This window comes from Sus scrofa, chromosome X, assembly GCF_000003025.6.
Source record: "Sus scrofa isolate TJ Tabasco breed Duroc chromosome X, Sscrofa11.1, whole genome shotgun sequence".
Classification (NCBI taxonomy): domain Eukaryota; kingdom Metazoa; phylum Chordata; class Mammalia; order Artiodactyla; family Suidae; genus Sus; species Sus scrofa.
The window spans coordinates 108,497,743-108,513,870 of NC_010461.5; the positions used below are offsets into that span (position 1 = coordinate 108,497,743).

The window sequence follows — 16,128 nt, forward strand, 5'->3', positions numbered from 1 at the left end:
CCTATGTGGTTATCATACTTGTAACTGAAACAGCAGTGGAACTTGCAGTCTTGATGCATGGTTACCACTTTAATAAGGCGAAATGGCCAGAACATTACACGGTAATTATTGTAAGTATCTCCTTACAATTTCAAGCCTCCCCCCCGATCAACCGCATCATTTGCCTTGTGACTCTGCCTGTAAATACCTCAAGCACATGAAAATTGAAACAATGCAAGCACATCTAATGTCAGTATGAGAAGGAATTTCTGATGTAATCACTGTGTGATGATAAGCATATTTGTGCCTTGGAAAGAAATGTGTTATCTTTCTTTCCAGAAGATCTGAAGGTAAAGGTGATGAGTGTACTAAGGGAAAGTTCAAACGTGATAAGCAAAAATGGTAATAAAATAAATTCTCCTCTCCGCCAAAGAGGAAACATTAAAAAAAATATTGAGTATATACATTTGAGGATTGGTGTGGTAGCAACAACTGTACATATAGCATATCATGAGTAACATCTGTTAAGTGATAAAAAATGAGAACATTCTGCTGATTCAGGATGAGCAGCAATGCAGACACATCCCTCCAGAATATACACAAAACCAAACATTCTAAAAGTAACAACTGCTGAAGAAACACCTAAGAATACAAACGAATGTCTCGCACCAATCCAGAAAGCATATACTGTGCTTTACCAACACACTGGAGTTAGCTAGGTCTGAACAGGTGAAATAAATGGCCAAACCTGATTGCCAGTAGCTGTTGCAGCGAAGGGAACGCTGGTGGCAGGTGTTGTTGCTGCAGACACAGTGGTAGGTGTAGCACCGTGCATCATGGGCACTTTCAGTAGGAAACCATGGGAGCAACACACGAGAGGGTGGAGCATTTATGCAACCGTGACATAAACGATGGAATGGGGCGTGGCAGGTATCACAGCGACAAGCCATGTGACATCATCAGGATGGATACACCAGGGTGCAACATGCAATCACAGTCAGTGCAAAGCAACACAGCATGGGAGGGGGGAAATTTAAAAAGAGAAAAGGGGAAAGCCAATTATAGTTACCATTAAGGAAAACGGAATCATTCTCAACATTTCGTTAGTTTTTGAGCAGAATCACATTGTAGTTTGACCTCGAAGGCCAAATTTTCAGAAGGGGTTACAAATAATAGGTGCCTAGGATAAGTCTGATTTCACTGAGGCTATCTGTATGAATAGCTAGTCAAGCAGAAGAGTAACTGGGTTGCACATTCAAAATGGGAGTAGGGAACTGTGAATTGGTGTTTGGCTTCACCAACGCATGACACACGAGTGTTGTCACCAGATCTGCAGGTGCAAAGGGACACTTATATATATACTTACCTGATCTGCATGCCCCCCAAAATGGTAGTTGGATTGGTGGGTATATGGTAGGGGAGCAGATACGAAGAATGCAATGGACTATGCATGCAGGGTTTCAAGCACACCTCTGGCAAACTCCTTGGAAACTCGGGCTGTGTATGCAACAACTTAGGCTCTTTATCTATTGTTCCATACCTAACCTGAGTTTCCATGGGATTCTTCCTAGTAAATATCCAACAAAATCTTGTCTTCACTGCAAATATTAGGGCTACACTGGCTGGCAGCTGCAACATCTCTTTCGGGATGATCGCTCTCTGTCCTTTCTAGTCTCTATGTCATTTTGAAAGCTTCTTGGATGCTTTTCTTATTTCTAGCTCATTTTGGAAAGCAAACCAAGGAATTAATGTGCGAATGGCAAGTGTGCGTATGAAACAATGCACATCTACTCCGACTGCATTCAGATTTTCTGAAAGTCTACAGAAAAGTGAATGGCCTGGAGAGAGGAGAATCAACTCATGCCACGTCACGGCAATCGCAAATGTACCCAAATGGTGACCGACAGACACTGTAGTTATCTCCCGTGCCCATCTCGACTTATCCACTAGCAATCGGCATCCCGTATTGTATCACATGCCAATTCTACAGCCACTCTTGTTTTCCCTTTGGGAGTGCAACAATTATACAGAGGAAGCACCACGGAAGCATGCACTTTGCGTTCCCACACAGAGCTCTGAGGTGAAAGGACAAGGGAGCAGAGTCACAAAATGCCAAGACGGAGACTCATTTCAAGAACTTGCAGACATCTGGTTCTTCTAATCATATGCATATAATATTTCTGTTAGTATCAACGGAAGTGTTTTTAATTCCTACAGGACACAGCCAGTAACGGCGGCCTCACCCAACAGTGAGTGCTCCTACTATGTGGCTGGCATTTTGACGTGTTCGTTTAATCTGGAGAACCCTGTTAGGCCCTTTTTGGGCTCCGCATCTACTTTGACGGACCAATGGGATGGAGGTCAAGCTATTGCAAACTCTTGAAAAGGATGAAAGGAACGGGATGAAAGGAACGGGACTGACAGGAGATGGAGGGGTGAGGTGGAATAATTCCTGCCTGTATGGCACAGAGCTATTTTCTCCTGGTCTGTTCCTGGTACCCGTGGAAACCACAGGAGCTGTGAACTCCCCAGGAGCTCTGAGAGGGAAACAAGTCACTTTCCTTGTCTTCTTCTAATACAAAACTGTTTCGAGATGGCTACCGTATTGTATTGGTGGCTAATTTAAGGATCTGTGTGTAACTGGTTATTAAAAACATTGCATACCCCTAAAAAGTCATTTTGAAATGATTCTATTGTGCCTGGTTTCCGTGCAGGTGGCACTTCATCCTAGAACACTATAGAACCCATCACAAAATGCTACAGAATGCTCTAGCTTTGCTTAAGGCATCCTCTTGCAACATCTCAGTATTGAGTGTTTTCGATCTTATGGATAACTTTTCTTGGGGAGGAACTGTTTTGTTGTACTTCAGAAATTTAACACTTGAAGTATTTTACAATTTCTTAGTAACTGATGTAAAGCTAGGAACGAAATGTCCATTCTGACTAGATAAGGAAATGTTTTTCAAAATATTTCCGCTGCAATTTTTAGGGTGAAATAGAGAAATAGCAGGGTCAGTATTTGACCACAGTGGCAACCATCTAGGACCTGAGGGTGTAGGACTGTTGTGATTCCATAAAGACGTGAAACATATGACAGCACCATACTGAACCTTAAATACTCAGCAGATATCCAGCCATATCATTCAGTCACTCGTCTCTTGCATAGTCACAATAGAAAAACACATTTTTCAGGTTAGAAAAAGTTGAGAATTTTTGTACAAAACCTACCAATACTTGAAGCGGGTGCCATGCACAGTATTGGCCCTGTACACCATGCAGAAAAGCGTGGAAAGTAAAGAAAAGAGACATTTCATTATTAAAGCTTTACTGATAGAAATAATTTTTAACAAGAAAGATATTCTTAGCAATATTAATGAATCAGCACATGCATATCCAGTGATCTCCCATGCTCACAATTACAGCTTAAGATCACAATCCCAGGTAATCAAAGTAATTCTTGGATTCTTAGGTATAAAAATGAACACTAATTTTTCTTTAGAAGGCATTACCTCACTTTAATTACATACTTATTGGGACAATACATGCTAAGTGATTTTTTTTTTATTAGGGAAGGGAGAGTTTAATTTACTACACATATGATTTTCAAACTATGCACCAGGATCTGGCAGCTGGTGCCAATAAGTTCTACTTAGGGCACGAATCTATTATCATTACCTCCTCCACCTCGCAACCAAGGACCTGACTACGAACATATGGCAAACAGGGTTTTCATCAAGAGGGGACTCTCAGCCCGACAAGTTTTTATTTCGCTATTAATTAAGGGGAAAGGGATTCTTCTGACGTTTTTGCTTATACGGCTAGATTTTTAAATTAGCCAGATCCATCCCTCCAAAGTCTAACAATTGGGAGTTCCCACGTGGCTCAGTGGGTTAAGGACCTGGTGTTGTCACTGCTATGGCTCAGCTTACAGCTGTGACACAGGTTTGACCCCTGGCCAAGAAACTTCTGCATGCCACAGGCACAGCCGAAATAAATAAATAATCAAAGAAAAGTCTAAAAATTGTATATTTAAAATGATCTCATAAAGAACTATTATGGTTGGTAACTAGACAAAAGACTTGTTTCTAATGGCTTCTTTTAAAATTGATTAACATATCAGTTAACCAGTAGGTTTCTTCAAGTCCAGGTATATCAAACTCTGTGCTTAGTATATTTATAATTAACAAGATTTCTAAAGTAATTTTTAAAGCCTATCATTTTCATTTAATAGTTTCCAAACTGGGGCATTTATGGTTCTGATCCAAAAAATACATACATATATATATATATATATATATATATATATATACTTTACACCCAGTGGTTAGTATTTTCAACTAACTGTGCTGAACCACTGGAAGAAAAGTTTTTTTCCCCTCATCATATATATTTATTTGAACAAATCATGGCTTAAATTTTTCTTTTCAATTAGTGCAAAACTGTTATGCTATTAAATATAGTTGAATGTAGGAGGTAAGAGAATGTGCCACAAACTGTCAGAAAAATATGATACAGTGCCATTTTATAGTAACTGGTTTAAGAGTTAGAAGCTAAAACTTCCTGAGATATATATATATATATATATATATATATATGTATAAATATAGTGTGTGTATATATATGCACACACACACTATATATATTATTATGCTAATAATACACATTTAAGGATAGTTTTATTATAACTATCTTTGGCATATCAGAGATATGTATAGACTACCTATTTTTGCAGTGCTGAAGCTCAGAAACTTTGTTTTTTCATGAAGGCAAACCACTGTCTTTGAAAACGATATCTAAGAGTCAAAGAATTAGTTTGAGACTGAAATAAGTGAATCAAACATAGGAAGCAACAATTAAGAAATGCTCAAAAGGAACGTGCTGACAGTGTTTCCTAGTTTGATTTCCAACCATTCATGTTCAGGAACCACTGAAAAACAGGTCTATATACAAGCAGATCAAGCATAACTGCCTTGTCTTATTTCTAATCAACATACCCATTGACAATCCTCATATAAAAGCTCTCGGGGAGCTGGTGTGCACTGTATTCATTCGCAACATCACTCAACGCAACATCACTCAACTCACGGTGCCCAGAGCCCTGTTCTCACCTGCAGGGATAAATGCCGGCTGCGGGAGCTGCAGGTTAGGCAGAGATTGTTGGCAGTGGAAAACATTGGGATTAAAGACCGGGGTGGCACCATTGGTCTTTTCGAGTGCCGATCTCTTTGGTATCAGCTGAAGTGCACCAGGCTGTAGGGCCTGCGAGGGAAGGACGGATTAATAAATAGTACCAAAGAAAGCAGCATATGTACTCAAACCAAGTAAGTAGCCCTTAGATAAGGTCTGGCCCGGGAACCCTTTGCAAGGTCATTAACGGTAGGGATGAAGCAGTTCACTATATGAGTACATACTGGGTCCAAAACAGAAAATAAACCTACTGGGAGGAAAAAAGGTTTCCACTTCACTCATTTAGACAAATAAAAAAGGACCTCATCGTTTGGGCAGGATGTGACGGGAAGCTGTTAACAGCAAATGATCATTTCAAATGAACATGTAAGGGATGCTCATCTATTAGAGTATTAAAATGAGATTCGCAGAAGCAACGGATACAGCAGCAAAGAGATTCTGGCCAGTTAAAATTCTGAGGTGGATCTAGGAGCTATGTGGCATGCAGGTGAAAAAAAAAAAACATGTCAGTAGATCAGAGTCTGATTCTGTAGCTCCAAAATCCAAAATCCAGTTTACAAGAGGACTTCAGGTCCAAATCCTCTAACTGTGTCTCCCAACTAACAGGTAAGGAAGAAGCAAATGAATTAATCCTCCCTCACCACCGACCTCACCCAGATACCATGGACATTAAGCAAAAGGTGTGCAATTCACATACCAAGAGGCTTGCCGTGCCTCTTGGTATCTACCAATTGCTTTGTTAAGGCCTTGTCAGGTTTAATTCTGAAGCCTCTTAGGATTTTAAAATCCCCCTTTCACATCTACAATTCTTTCAAAATCCCACTGTGCTTATAACACGCAGTGAAACTTGCGCCTGGATCAGATTCACGAGAGAAATTTGGTATTACAGTTTTTCCTCACCAAATCGCACCATCCTTTAAGACCTTGTCCTGGCAACCACAATTGGGTACGCTCCAAATTCTAAGGGAGATGGCAACACTTTAGGCTGAGGAGCTAGCCTTCCACGTGCCGAAAGGGCCCTGCCCTGACCTCCTCATTCCTGGGGGTAAAGAAGTATCTCTGTTTTCATTTGCAAACCAAGTTATCACGCCTTCAAGTCTTTTCTTTTCAATGCATACAAGCTGCTTTCAGGGAAGTTAGCCTGAGCTAGGCCCAAGAACAAGAGTAGAAATCTCTATTTCGCAAACTCCGAATCCTTAAAGTAGACAAAGCTTAAACTTCTTCCTGCAGCCTCCTTTGTTTAATCTGAGCTGCGACAAACTCCTATGGGCCAATGTGACTTTACCTGTTCAGAAAGGAATGTGACATTGATGTTCAAAAGCACCAGCTGAAAGCCTATATAGAATATATTTTATTCTATATGGAAATGTGGGGCGGACTTATATGCATTCTTCCCAACACACCCAAATCATCAGAAATACGTGCATACATCCGAAGGCCCCATGACTGAGCATGGGACAGGCACGCAATGGCCCAGACCAGCCATTCCTTGTACATCCCATGCATCTGAGAACCTTTCTTTTTAGGGGGTCAATGGTATTCCTCTCCTTCACAACAGGTCCACGCTGTTTCCGAACTCTCCGCCACCAACAGAAAGAATCTAACGACTGGAGGCTTAAATTCTGCACTGGATATTCTAGATACCTTGCTATTTTCATAGCCTAAAACCCCTCCTTCAAAAGAATTTAAGACAAAAAACTATCTGGTGAAGTCTTTTTAAACACTCCTCAACAGACTCTGTTGTCCGGGTACTCAGCTCTTTCACGAGGTCCTGCGTTCTGTTCCCAGAGTGCAGGGCTATGGAGAAAGAGGAGCAATCTAAAATCGCTGCTGCGTCCTTAACGCCTTCATCTACGGGGAGTGCTTGGACAAATGTGGGGAAGAGAGAAGACATGAGAAGCAGGCTCTTTGGAAACGGGGATGGACTTTATGTTTTGTCATCAAATACGTCTAAGTGCCAGCTTCCGGCAAGGGAGAGTTCAGCTCAGTATGAGGAAAACTCCTCAACAAATAGGGGGGTGTCTGAAAATAAATGCGTCTCTCCTGAAAAGGGAAGAGCTCAGTCATGGGCTTCAGGAGCAGATTTCTTTTCCTTCCCAGGCCAGGAAAAATGAAGTTTCCTCAGGGCTTTGTCCCTTATTGGGGTTATACCTTATATTACACGAGGAGAGGCCCAGGCTATGAAAGAAAAGAATAGCACGCTGCCTGTCAAAATAAGTGACAGCCGTGACAAGTTTAAGTGAGTCCGATTCCTATTTTTCAACTTATCACCCTGTAGGACTAACTTTCCCCCCAAAACTCCCTTAGGGCAACTCAATAGCCAGGCCTCTTCTCCCTACCATGTAGAAAATTCCCCCAGCCGTGGATGGCTGCTGCCTTGCAAGCACTAACCTTGGGGAAGCGAGAACCCACGTACCAGCCCATTCTCCAAGCCCTCTGTCCCTGAAAGGCATCAAGGATGTTATCAGCAAAGTGTCCGGGAAGGTGGCTTATGGGGCAGAAAGGCAACTTTCTGCCCTTTTAGGAGATTGAGGTTATCTGGGCCATAAAAACCACTTAAACATCATTTACTATTTAAGTGGTATAGTTTACCCTTTCTCGGAAAAATGGGAAAAAAAGCATAGTAGGTTCAAGTCCCTAGTCAAGTTTTAAAATCATCGTCTTTAGAAAATTTTAGTGAATGAATTAGAATAAATGGGTTCTCTCTTTTCCAGCCTGTAACCCAGGCAGTTCATTTTATGGTTCACTCATGAATATTCAAGACTGTGGTTACAGGACATGAGACAAATTGAGGAATCTATTCATCATTTACTCCCCGACAGATAATCCACAAGCCCTGGCCTGTGCTTACCATCGCGGTGGCAGCTGAATGGTTCATCTGGTGATGAGCTGCCTTGAGTTTGGCTTGCAAGTGTGCAGGAGGATGAAAGTACTTGCATTTCTCACGGGAGCATCGACCTTTGATGTAATCCATGCAGATGGTCACGGTATTATCGCTTGTCTCAATCATAGAGACATCCGTAGGGTGAGCGTAGCGGCAGTCGTTCTCACCACGGGTACAATTTCCACGCTGAAACTCACGGCAAACCTTAAAGGAAAAAAAAAAATCACACCAATGCTTGGAAGGTGATTAGCTTTTATTTATTTTGCCAGTGAATGTAAGAGCAACAGTATACACTCTGTGTCATCTATCTAGGAAACAATTTTAAAGCTGAAGGATAATGTTAAGCCATATTCCTATGAGATGTAAACACAAACACAAAAACAACATTTCTATTCCAAGAAAAAAAAAATCCATTCTCCCCACAGGAAAAACTTGTCTGTTTTCCTTACACTGAAATAAAAGTATTGCTGAAAACCAATTTTGAATTCTTCACTTGATACGCAGCCTAAAGTTAACTTTGCAAGAAGGGGTTATTTTGTTAAGGTCCAAGATGTGTCTTCATCACACAAGATGTGCTTTTTAGAAGCAGACTTGTGGACCATGACTAAAGGGCACGCACAGACCTCATTGATACACGGCAAGGCAGTTAAGTAGCTGTCCATGGAGCTGCCTTTGTAAGAAGTCGACTAGTTATTTATCTCAATTTATGAAGAATGACAGTTTGAAGGACTTCCATACATCAAGAAGCTGTTTTAAATTTATTTGAGATTTCCCTTTCTTAGGCATCAAGGGATACATATGTTCTAGAACATCCTCCTTAAAATGGAGAAAAAGGTTTGGACCCTATGAGACTTATTTACAGTCTGCATTCATAGAGAGTTGGTCTACATATTTTGCAGTTTGATTAAGACTCATCAACGAATACAGTAATCCCAGTCTATAAAGCTAAAGCTGGAGCCTGCGTAAAAAAGGAGCATTCCCCCCAGACTTTCTGTGCCCTGGCAAAGGAGACTCGCAGTCTGGGGCTGGGTACCCTAAGACATTTTTTGACGTACCATCACAACTGAATCTGTGCATTTTGTAACACAATAAAATTACCGTAGTAAAATGTTTAGCATTTTTCTGAGGTTATATTCCATAAGCTTAAAATCCAGATGCACTTATGTCAAGCATTCAAAACACGGGCCCTTAGAATGTTTAGGCATAAGGTTAATATCTACCCTATAGGTATTTATATATTTCTACACAAATACCTCCAGTTTATCTGAACGCATCAGTTTTGGACCAGCAGCTCCTGGCAGTGCGAGAGGCGGGTTTCCAGAAATCAGAACAGGTGCGTTTGGTAAAAGTTCAGCAGGGACCAGGCCCATCCCAGGATGAGGTAAGTAAGGATTGTAAGCCATGGCAGGATTAGCTGCAAGTGATGGAGTCACAGGAAAAGAAGTCTGCATGTTTCAAAGAGGAAAAAAAAAAAAAAAAAGGTCTTAGAGGTAAATAGATTATTCCTATTATTCCACAAGGAAGCATTCTTTCAAATGCCTAAGCCATGTCAGAACTGACTATGGTGGGAGTTCACGCTGTGATGTAGCAGGTTAAGGATCCCGCATTGTCTCTGCAGCGGCTTAGGTCACTGCTGAGGCATGGGTTTGATCCCCAGCCCAGTGCAGTGGGTTAAGGATCCAACACTGCCACAGATGTGCTGTAGGCTGCAGCTGCAGCTTGGATTTGAAAGCTGGCCAGGGAACTTCCATATACACCACAGGTGCAGCCCAAAAAAAAAAAAAAAAATTTGACCGTTGTATCTTCCGATTTATTTTTAGCCTCATACTAATTCCCATATAGGAATTGCTTTTAAACCAACAAATCACTTTGAGGAACAAATTTATGGGGAAGCTGATATACCACGCCATATGATTTTAACAGTCACAAATTAGCTAAATTAAATCCCACTGATAGAGATGTGTTTTCTCTGGCATGTCCACATTTACCTAAAAACCATGTCACCAATGATATGGTACAAACATGGGCCATAGGCCTGGTGTCCTCAGATAGGCATGGCCTTTGCTGGCAGATGCCAGATCCTCCTGAAAGGCTCCTTCATGCCACCCTGCCCTTCCCTTCCTGGGCAGTACTGCTTGGCTCCAAAGCTGCCAGTCCTACCATGGCTGCCACCTACCCTACTTGCTTCTCTTCTTGGCCCACCCTCAGTTATGAAGACAGCAAGGAGGGAGGAAGAAAGGGGCAGACTTTTAAAAGTGAGAGTCTTAACAATGTCCTGCTGTCTACCTAAAATGAAATTGCTATGGCTATTTGTTTAGATCCTATTTTACAAACGAATCTGACTTGCCTGGCCTTGTCTTTATCAGAGGGACCAGATGATGTGCACGGTTTAAAAGGGGGGCCCTAAAAGTGCTACAAGGATCCCTATTGGGCAGGAAGAGATAACAGGATTATAACGTACATGCACTAGAGTATAACCTGTAAAGAAAAGTCTTGGAAATGCAAAGGGCTCCTACTGGCTTTTCCGTTTTGTAAAAGTCCTGATCTCAAAAGAGTTTGTATTTTTTTTATGTGTTGCCTTTATTATCTGTAACCATACACTTTATCACTCTACTGTGCTGTTTTCCATTTTGCTCCACATGTGAGGGTCTCTTCCCAATGTGGTCACAATGGGATCGTTCTCTTGTCGCCCCATAGTACCCAATACAGAGTGAATAACTGACATAATGAATGACATAATCTAAACATAAATTTAAACATCTTAATGAGTGAATGACAAATCACGAGTCCATGTGGTACATTTCTCACAGTGACTTTTCCTGGTAGGTAGTGTGTTGTCTCCCTACGGATTACTAACAGCACGTGTGCTTTCTTTTTTACACTTTTAGAAGTTTTTCTCAACTTTTTAAGAGTTGTATTGAGATGTCTTGCTTTTTCACCAAGAAGATAATGTGTTGCACTGCCAAGCTGTGCCCACACCTTCTGCTGAATCACATGAATGGGAACAGCTCTAAATGCAGGCAGAACGGGGAGTTCCCGTCGTGGCGCAGTGGTTAACGACTCCGACTAGGAACCATGAGGTTGAGGGTTCGGTCCCTGCCCTTGCTCAGTGGGTTAACGATCCGGTGTTGCCCTGAGCTGTGGTGTAGGTCGCAGACGCGGCTCGGATCCTGTGTTGCTGTGGCTCTGGTGTAGGCCGGTGGCTACAGCTCCGATTAGACCCCTAGCCTGGGAACCTCCATATGCCGCGGGAGCGGCCCAAGAAATAGCAAAAAGACAAAAAAAAAAAAAAAAAAAAAAATGCAGGCAGAAGGGAAAGCTATGGAGTATGAGGCGAGGGGTCATTTCTGCTCATGGTGCCATGCCCTAGTCAGGCTTCAACTTTTCACTAGCAGAGCGTTCTCTGAAAATGCCACATTCAACTTGGAAGGAAGGACTTGGCCATGAGCACTCTACCTTCGATGAATTTAGCAAATTAGCTAATGGGTGCATTAGGAAGGACAGAAAGAACATGCCCCCCACCCCCACCCCCCCGAAAGTAGCAAGACTCACTAGGGCAGATAGAGAAGCCGTGGTGGCCAAGAGCTTTAAGAGGAAAGGGGTGACACCAAGTGGCAAGAAAGATGCGGGGGGCGGGGGCACAGTCAGGGGAGGTGCTTTGGGGTTTGAGGACAAGATCCGAGTGCTGACCCAGCCTAACTAGGCACTGTGCTGTAACAGGCTGTAAGGACATGTCATACTTCTCACTGAATAGGACAGGAAGCTCAGGAATTAGCTGATATGGTATTATTTTATATAGTGAGCTAGGGCAGACTTTATCAATTTGACGATTGATACATGGTTGTCTCAAAATGAACAAGAATCTCAAATGGTTTACCTATTGGAACCACATAAAGTACTCTGTTTTACTTCTTTTTCCTCTCTGACTTTCCTAATACTTTTTTTTTTTTTTTATCATCCTACTTTCCTTGCTTTTGCCTTTTGCTCTCTCTCTTTGGCTTGTCACAGAGCTGAGAAGACCTATTATTACATTTTAAAAAAACGACTGAATTAAAAGGAAAACTTGCAGGTAAGTGAACTTTCTAGATTAAAAAACATTAGTCATTAATAAATACTGAACAATGATATTTGAGAATTATGTACATGTAAGCAATGCTTCCTATTTATAACATAGCTCTGAACTTACGTATTTTTTTCCGTCCTTTTTGGGGTTAACTTCAGCTTTTTGGGGGGAATATATTTTAACCTTCTTACATTTGTTATAGATTCCAATTTTATGAAAACAGGCTGTGAATTAATTAAAGGTCTATATAAAAAGGGCAAGGCACAACACTGAAAACCAACTATACTTTAATAAAAAAAAGGTGCAAGGGGCTTGCTAAAAAAGTTTAGGTTTTGTAAGGTTATATACCGTGCCATCTTTAGGTTTTAAAATTAGTATTGTAAGTTTTATAACCATTTCCTCTGGCATAAACTTAATTCTATAACATGTTTATTGAGAAGAAGCAAATTCTTTTATTCCCAACCTTTGGGCACAGGCAGGAAACTCCTGAGTTTCTTACTTATTTTCAAATGGCTATTTTTGTTTCTCATCACCACCTCTGCCCCAGGGTAACTACTTAGATTTAGCTAACAGCCACCTGTTAACATCAGGCAGCCTGCACATTCGCACATTCAGTTTAAATAAGCGTCTGTAATGCTTCCTATACCTGTATTGCAGCCCTTAATGTCAGCTGAGCTGACATGAACCAATCTGTGGGGTAAGCTTCATTTGAAAGAAAAAGGTTCCCAACCAGGTTGAACATGATTTCTATTTCCAGCCTGAACGGACTGGGCACTGAAATATGTTTCAGATATTCACTCACACCTAAGTTATTTAGTAAATATTTCAAAGTATGAGAAAGCACGGGGTGTGGATTTTCATCTTTCTCTGAGTCTTATAGAACCAATAGGAATGACATATGACTAAAAAGAGTACCTAGAAAATTATTTATCCTCCATGTCCCTTGCAGTATTAGGTGCTAGGGTAGGAATCCCCGCAAGTTACCAGTTTCTTACACAGGATCTAAGACCTCTTGGGGTAACGCTTAGGAAATGCTTTCTAAAATTCAGCGAACTGTCTCTATGACAGTGGAACTTAATCTGTTTTTGAGTCCTGAACTTTTCTGAGAGTCGTGATAAAAGCTGTGGACCCTGTCCACAGGGGGAAAAAAAAATCCTGTGTGCACAAACTGTGTGTGATCTCAAAAAGTTCAAGGACCGGAGTTCCTGTTGTGGCTCAATGGAAATGAATCTGACTAGCATCCACGAGGACACGAGGTTCGATCCCTGGCCTTGCTCAGTGGCTTAGGGATCCGGCGTTGCTGTGAGCTGTGGTGTAGGTCACAGACACAGCTCGGACCCTGCGTTGCTGTGGCTGTGGTGTAGACCAGCGGCTAGAGCTGATTGGACCCCTAGCCTGGGAACCTCCATATGCTGCGGGTGCAGCCCTACAGAGACCCCCCCCAAAAAAAGTTCAAGGACCTCATGAACTCACCCCTGATGTGGGGTTACGGACTACATACTGTTTAAGACCCGTGTTCTAGGGTCAAGGTTGGCAAAGCACAGCCCCTGAGCCCAATCCAGCCTGCCCTGTTTTTGTAAAGCTGGAATGGTAAGAGTGGTTTCTACGTTTTTTAAGTAGTTGGAAAAAAGCAAACAATGAATCATATTTCATAACACGCGAAAATTACATGCAATTTATGTTTCCGTGTCCATAAATAAATTCTACTACGCTCACTCATAGACCTAGATAACAAAAAGTGTGGATATATTTTCGCTCTTATTACAGAAGTACCTGAGCAGTATCCTCAACTTTGCTTCCTGTCTCAAAAGCCTAAAATATTTATTAGTCATTTAGGGAAAATTTCGCTGACCTTCATTCTAGAGGATTCCAAAAAATAGAGCACTCCATCAATTCTGAAAGTAAAGAGCTAATTATTTAAGAAATCTATTGATATAAATTTAATACTTATGGCATGACTCCGCAAGTTGAAGAAGTCTGGCTTTAGAAATGAACACAAAAGTATTCACTAAAACCTTCTTTCGCAGAGATCCTCCTGTTTAGCACAAGGAACATATTATATCCAATCTCCTGGGAGAGACCATGATGGAAGGTAATATGAAAAAAAGAATGTGTATATATATATGTATGACTGGGTCACTTTGCTGTATGGGAGAAATTGGCCCAACACTGTAAATCACTATACTTCAATTTAAAACATGTTCTTTTATATACATCGTTACTAAAATTCATGTTCTTACCTATTTGTTTGTAAAACAGTTAACTACTCAGTCACCAGGAATGAGGAGTTAGATGGTCTCCTGTTGAGGTAAAATTTGAGGAGCCATCACGTTTTGGTTTTAAGGGATTCTGAAGCACCTTTGAATATCAATACAATTCAATGAAAAACGATGCCTTGAATAAATATGTCTAGTTTAACATACATTTTTTAGGAACATTGATTTATTAACTAAAACGAGCTATTACTCAATCTGGTAGAAAGAAATAAACATTAAATGTTATGTAAAAATCCATCTCTGTATCTCCCACCAGCCTAGATCTATTGGTAGTTACTTTAATAATATCCAAGGTCGGTTAAAATTATTGTTGGATGGATGCAAGATACTTAAGCCATTTAGGCTACTCCTGGCCTGAAGTCAATATAATAATTAAGGCTTTCCCTCTCTGAGCTCCTTTCTAAAGGTGGACGCCGAAACATTTCCTTTTATAGGATGGTAAACATTTGGTAACAATTTGTTGATTTTAATACCAGAAACATAGCTCTCCTAATTTTAGCACTCACAGTCCCTTCCTTTTATTACTCATTTACAAGCATTTATATAGTATAAAAGGAAGCCCCTTTCACCATCACCATGCATGTGTCTATCCTTAGATAATCCCAAAGCACAACGAGATGTGTAGTTTTCATTTCCATCAGACTTAACTCGCTGTTCACATGGAGCACAACTGGCTCATCTTTGTTGCACAGTTTGTGCTTGGTCATCGCCACGCTCCTGGAGAGGGGTTTCGTGGAGACTGAAGTAGCCAAAAGGCACACACTACAGGAGGCCCACATAACCTACAGACTAGTTAACTGGCCCCTCAATAACTGAGCGTGTACTTTATAAACAGATGTGAGCGGATAGTGGTGTTTATGTACCAACCATACTTGTTAATGAATACGTTGCTGTGGCCCAAGAGAGAGCGAAGAAAAGTAAATTCGAGGTTCAAAAGTGAATAATCGTCTTCACCTAGACCTGGCTTTTCTGACCCTATTGAGCACGGAAGTCTCCAAATAAGGGGAAGCATCGAAGGCAGGCAGGAAGGGGAAGGATCAATAGATTATTGTGGGTATAAATGTGTAAAGAGTAGCAAGCGAGAGGGAACAAGTCATGGCTTGGATCTGCCTGTAGGTAGTGGGAGGAGAAGCCACAAAGCAGGCGGGGATTGATAACGGGGTGCCTAACACAGATCGACACAATGCCAGCTGGTTTCGACAAGTAAGGATCTGGCAAAAGAGTAAATGGCTTCTTAGATGGGTAAGGGGATTTTGACTTTGTTCTTGAGATGTGAACAAGAACTGACCTAAAAATTGTTTGTTGGTCGCTATGTAATAATGTTGACACTTCTATTAGCTTTAGTAGACTACGAGGGGGGAAAAAAAAAAACTCTTGAAAAGTCAAGCGAGGAGTTCCCTGGTGGCTCAGTGGGTTAAGGATCTGGCATTGTCACTGCCATGGCTTTGGTTCCTGCTGTGGCGTGGGTTTGATCCCTGGCCTCAGAACGTCTCCATGCCATAGGCGCAGCTAAGAAAAAGGTTTTAAAAAAATCTCTTTAAAAAGTTGCAAATGGTTATCCAATCTTAACAAAGGTATGAAAGAAATGTATGGGTTTGGGGGGAGAGGTAAATGGCAAGAGGTGATAAAAAGCAAAGAACTCTTAGGAAGCCTGGAAACTAGAGACAGCTCAAAGCAAGCCCAGGGTAAAAGGATGCAAAGGAGTATAATTATCAGAGGTCCAACAAAGCATCAGTGCC

General features: G+C 41.3%; 1 protein-coding gene and 1 long non-coding RNA gene across 26 annotated transcripts in view; one reads left to right on the plus strand and one right to left on the minus strand.

Moving 5' to 3' along the window:
* Window positions 1-3,201, plus strand: part of LOC106507043 — a 152,386-nt gene extending 149,185 nt beyond the window's left edge. The window contains exon 3 of the long non-coding RNA XR_001302731.2: window positions 1,699-3,201. This is a non-coding gene — a long non-coding RNA (uncharacterized LOC106507043). The remainder of the gene's footprint in view (window positions 1-1,698) is intronic.
* MBNL3 (muscleblind like splicing regulator 3) overlaps window positions 1-16,128 on the minus strand; it is a 124,673-nt gene that overhangs the window by 9,519 nt on the left and 99,026 nt on the right. For 12 of the 25 annotated variants that reach the window (XM_021079441.1, XM_021079445.1, XM_021079440.1 and 9 more), the window contains 5 exons: window positions 9,304-9,495; window positions 8,018-8,254; window positions 5,088-5,238; window positions 3,208-3,243; window positions 728-822 (listed from right to left, as the gene is read on the minus strand). In XM_021079441.1, the coding sequence (XP_020935100.1) occupies window positions 728-822; window positions 3,208-3,243; window positions 5,088-5,238; window positions 8,018-8,254; window positions 9,304-9,495 (711 nt within the window). 25 annotated transcript variants of the gene reach the window in all.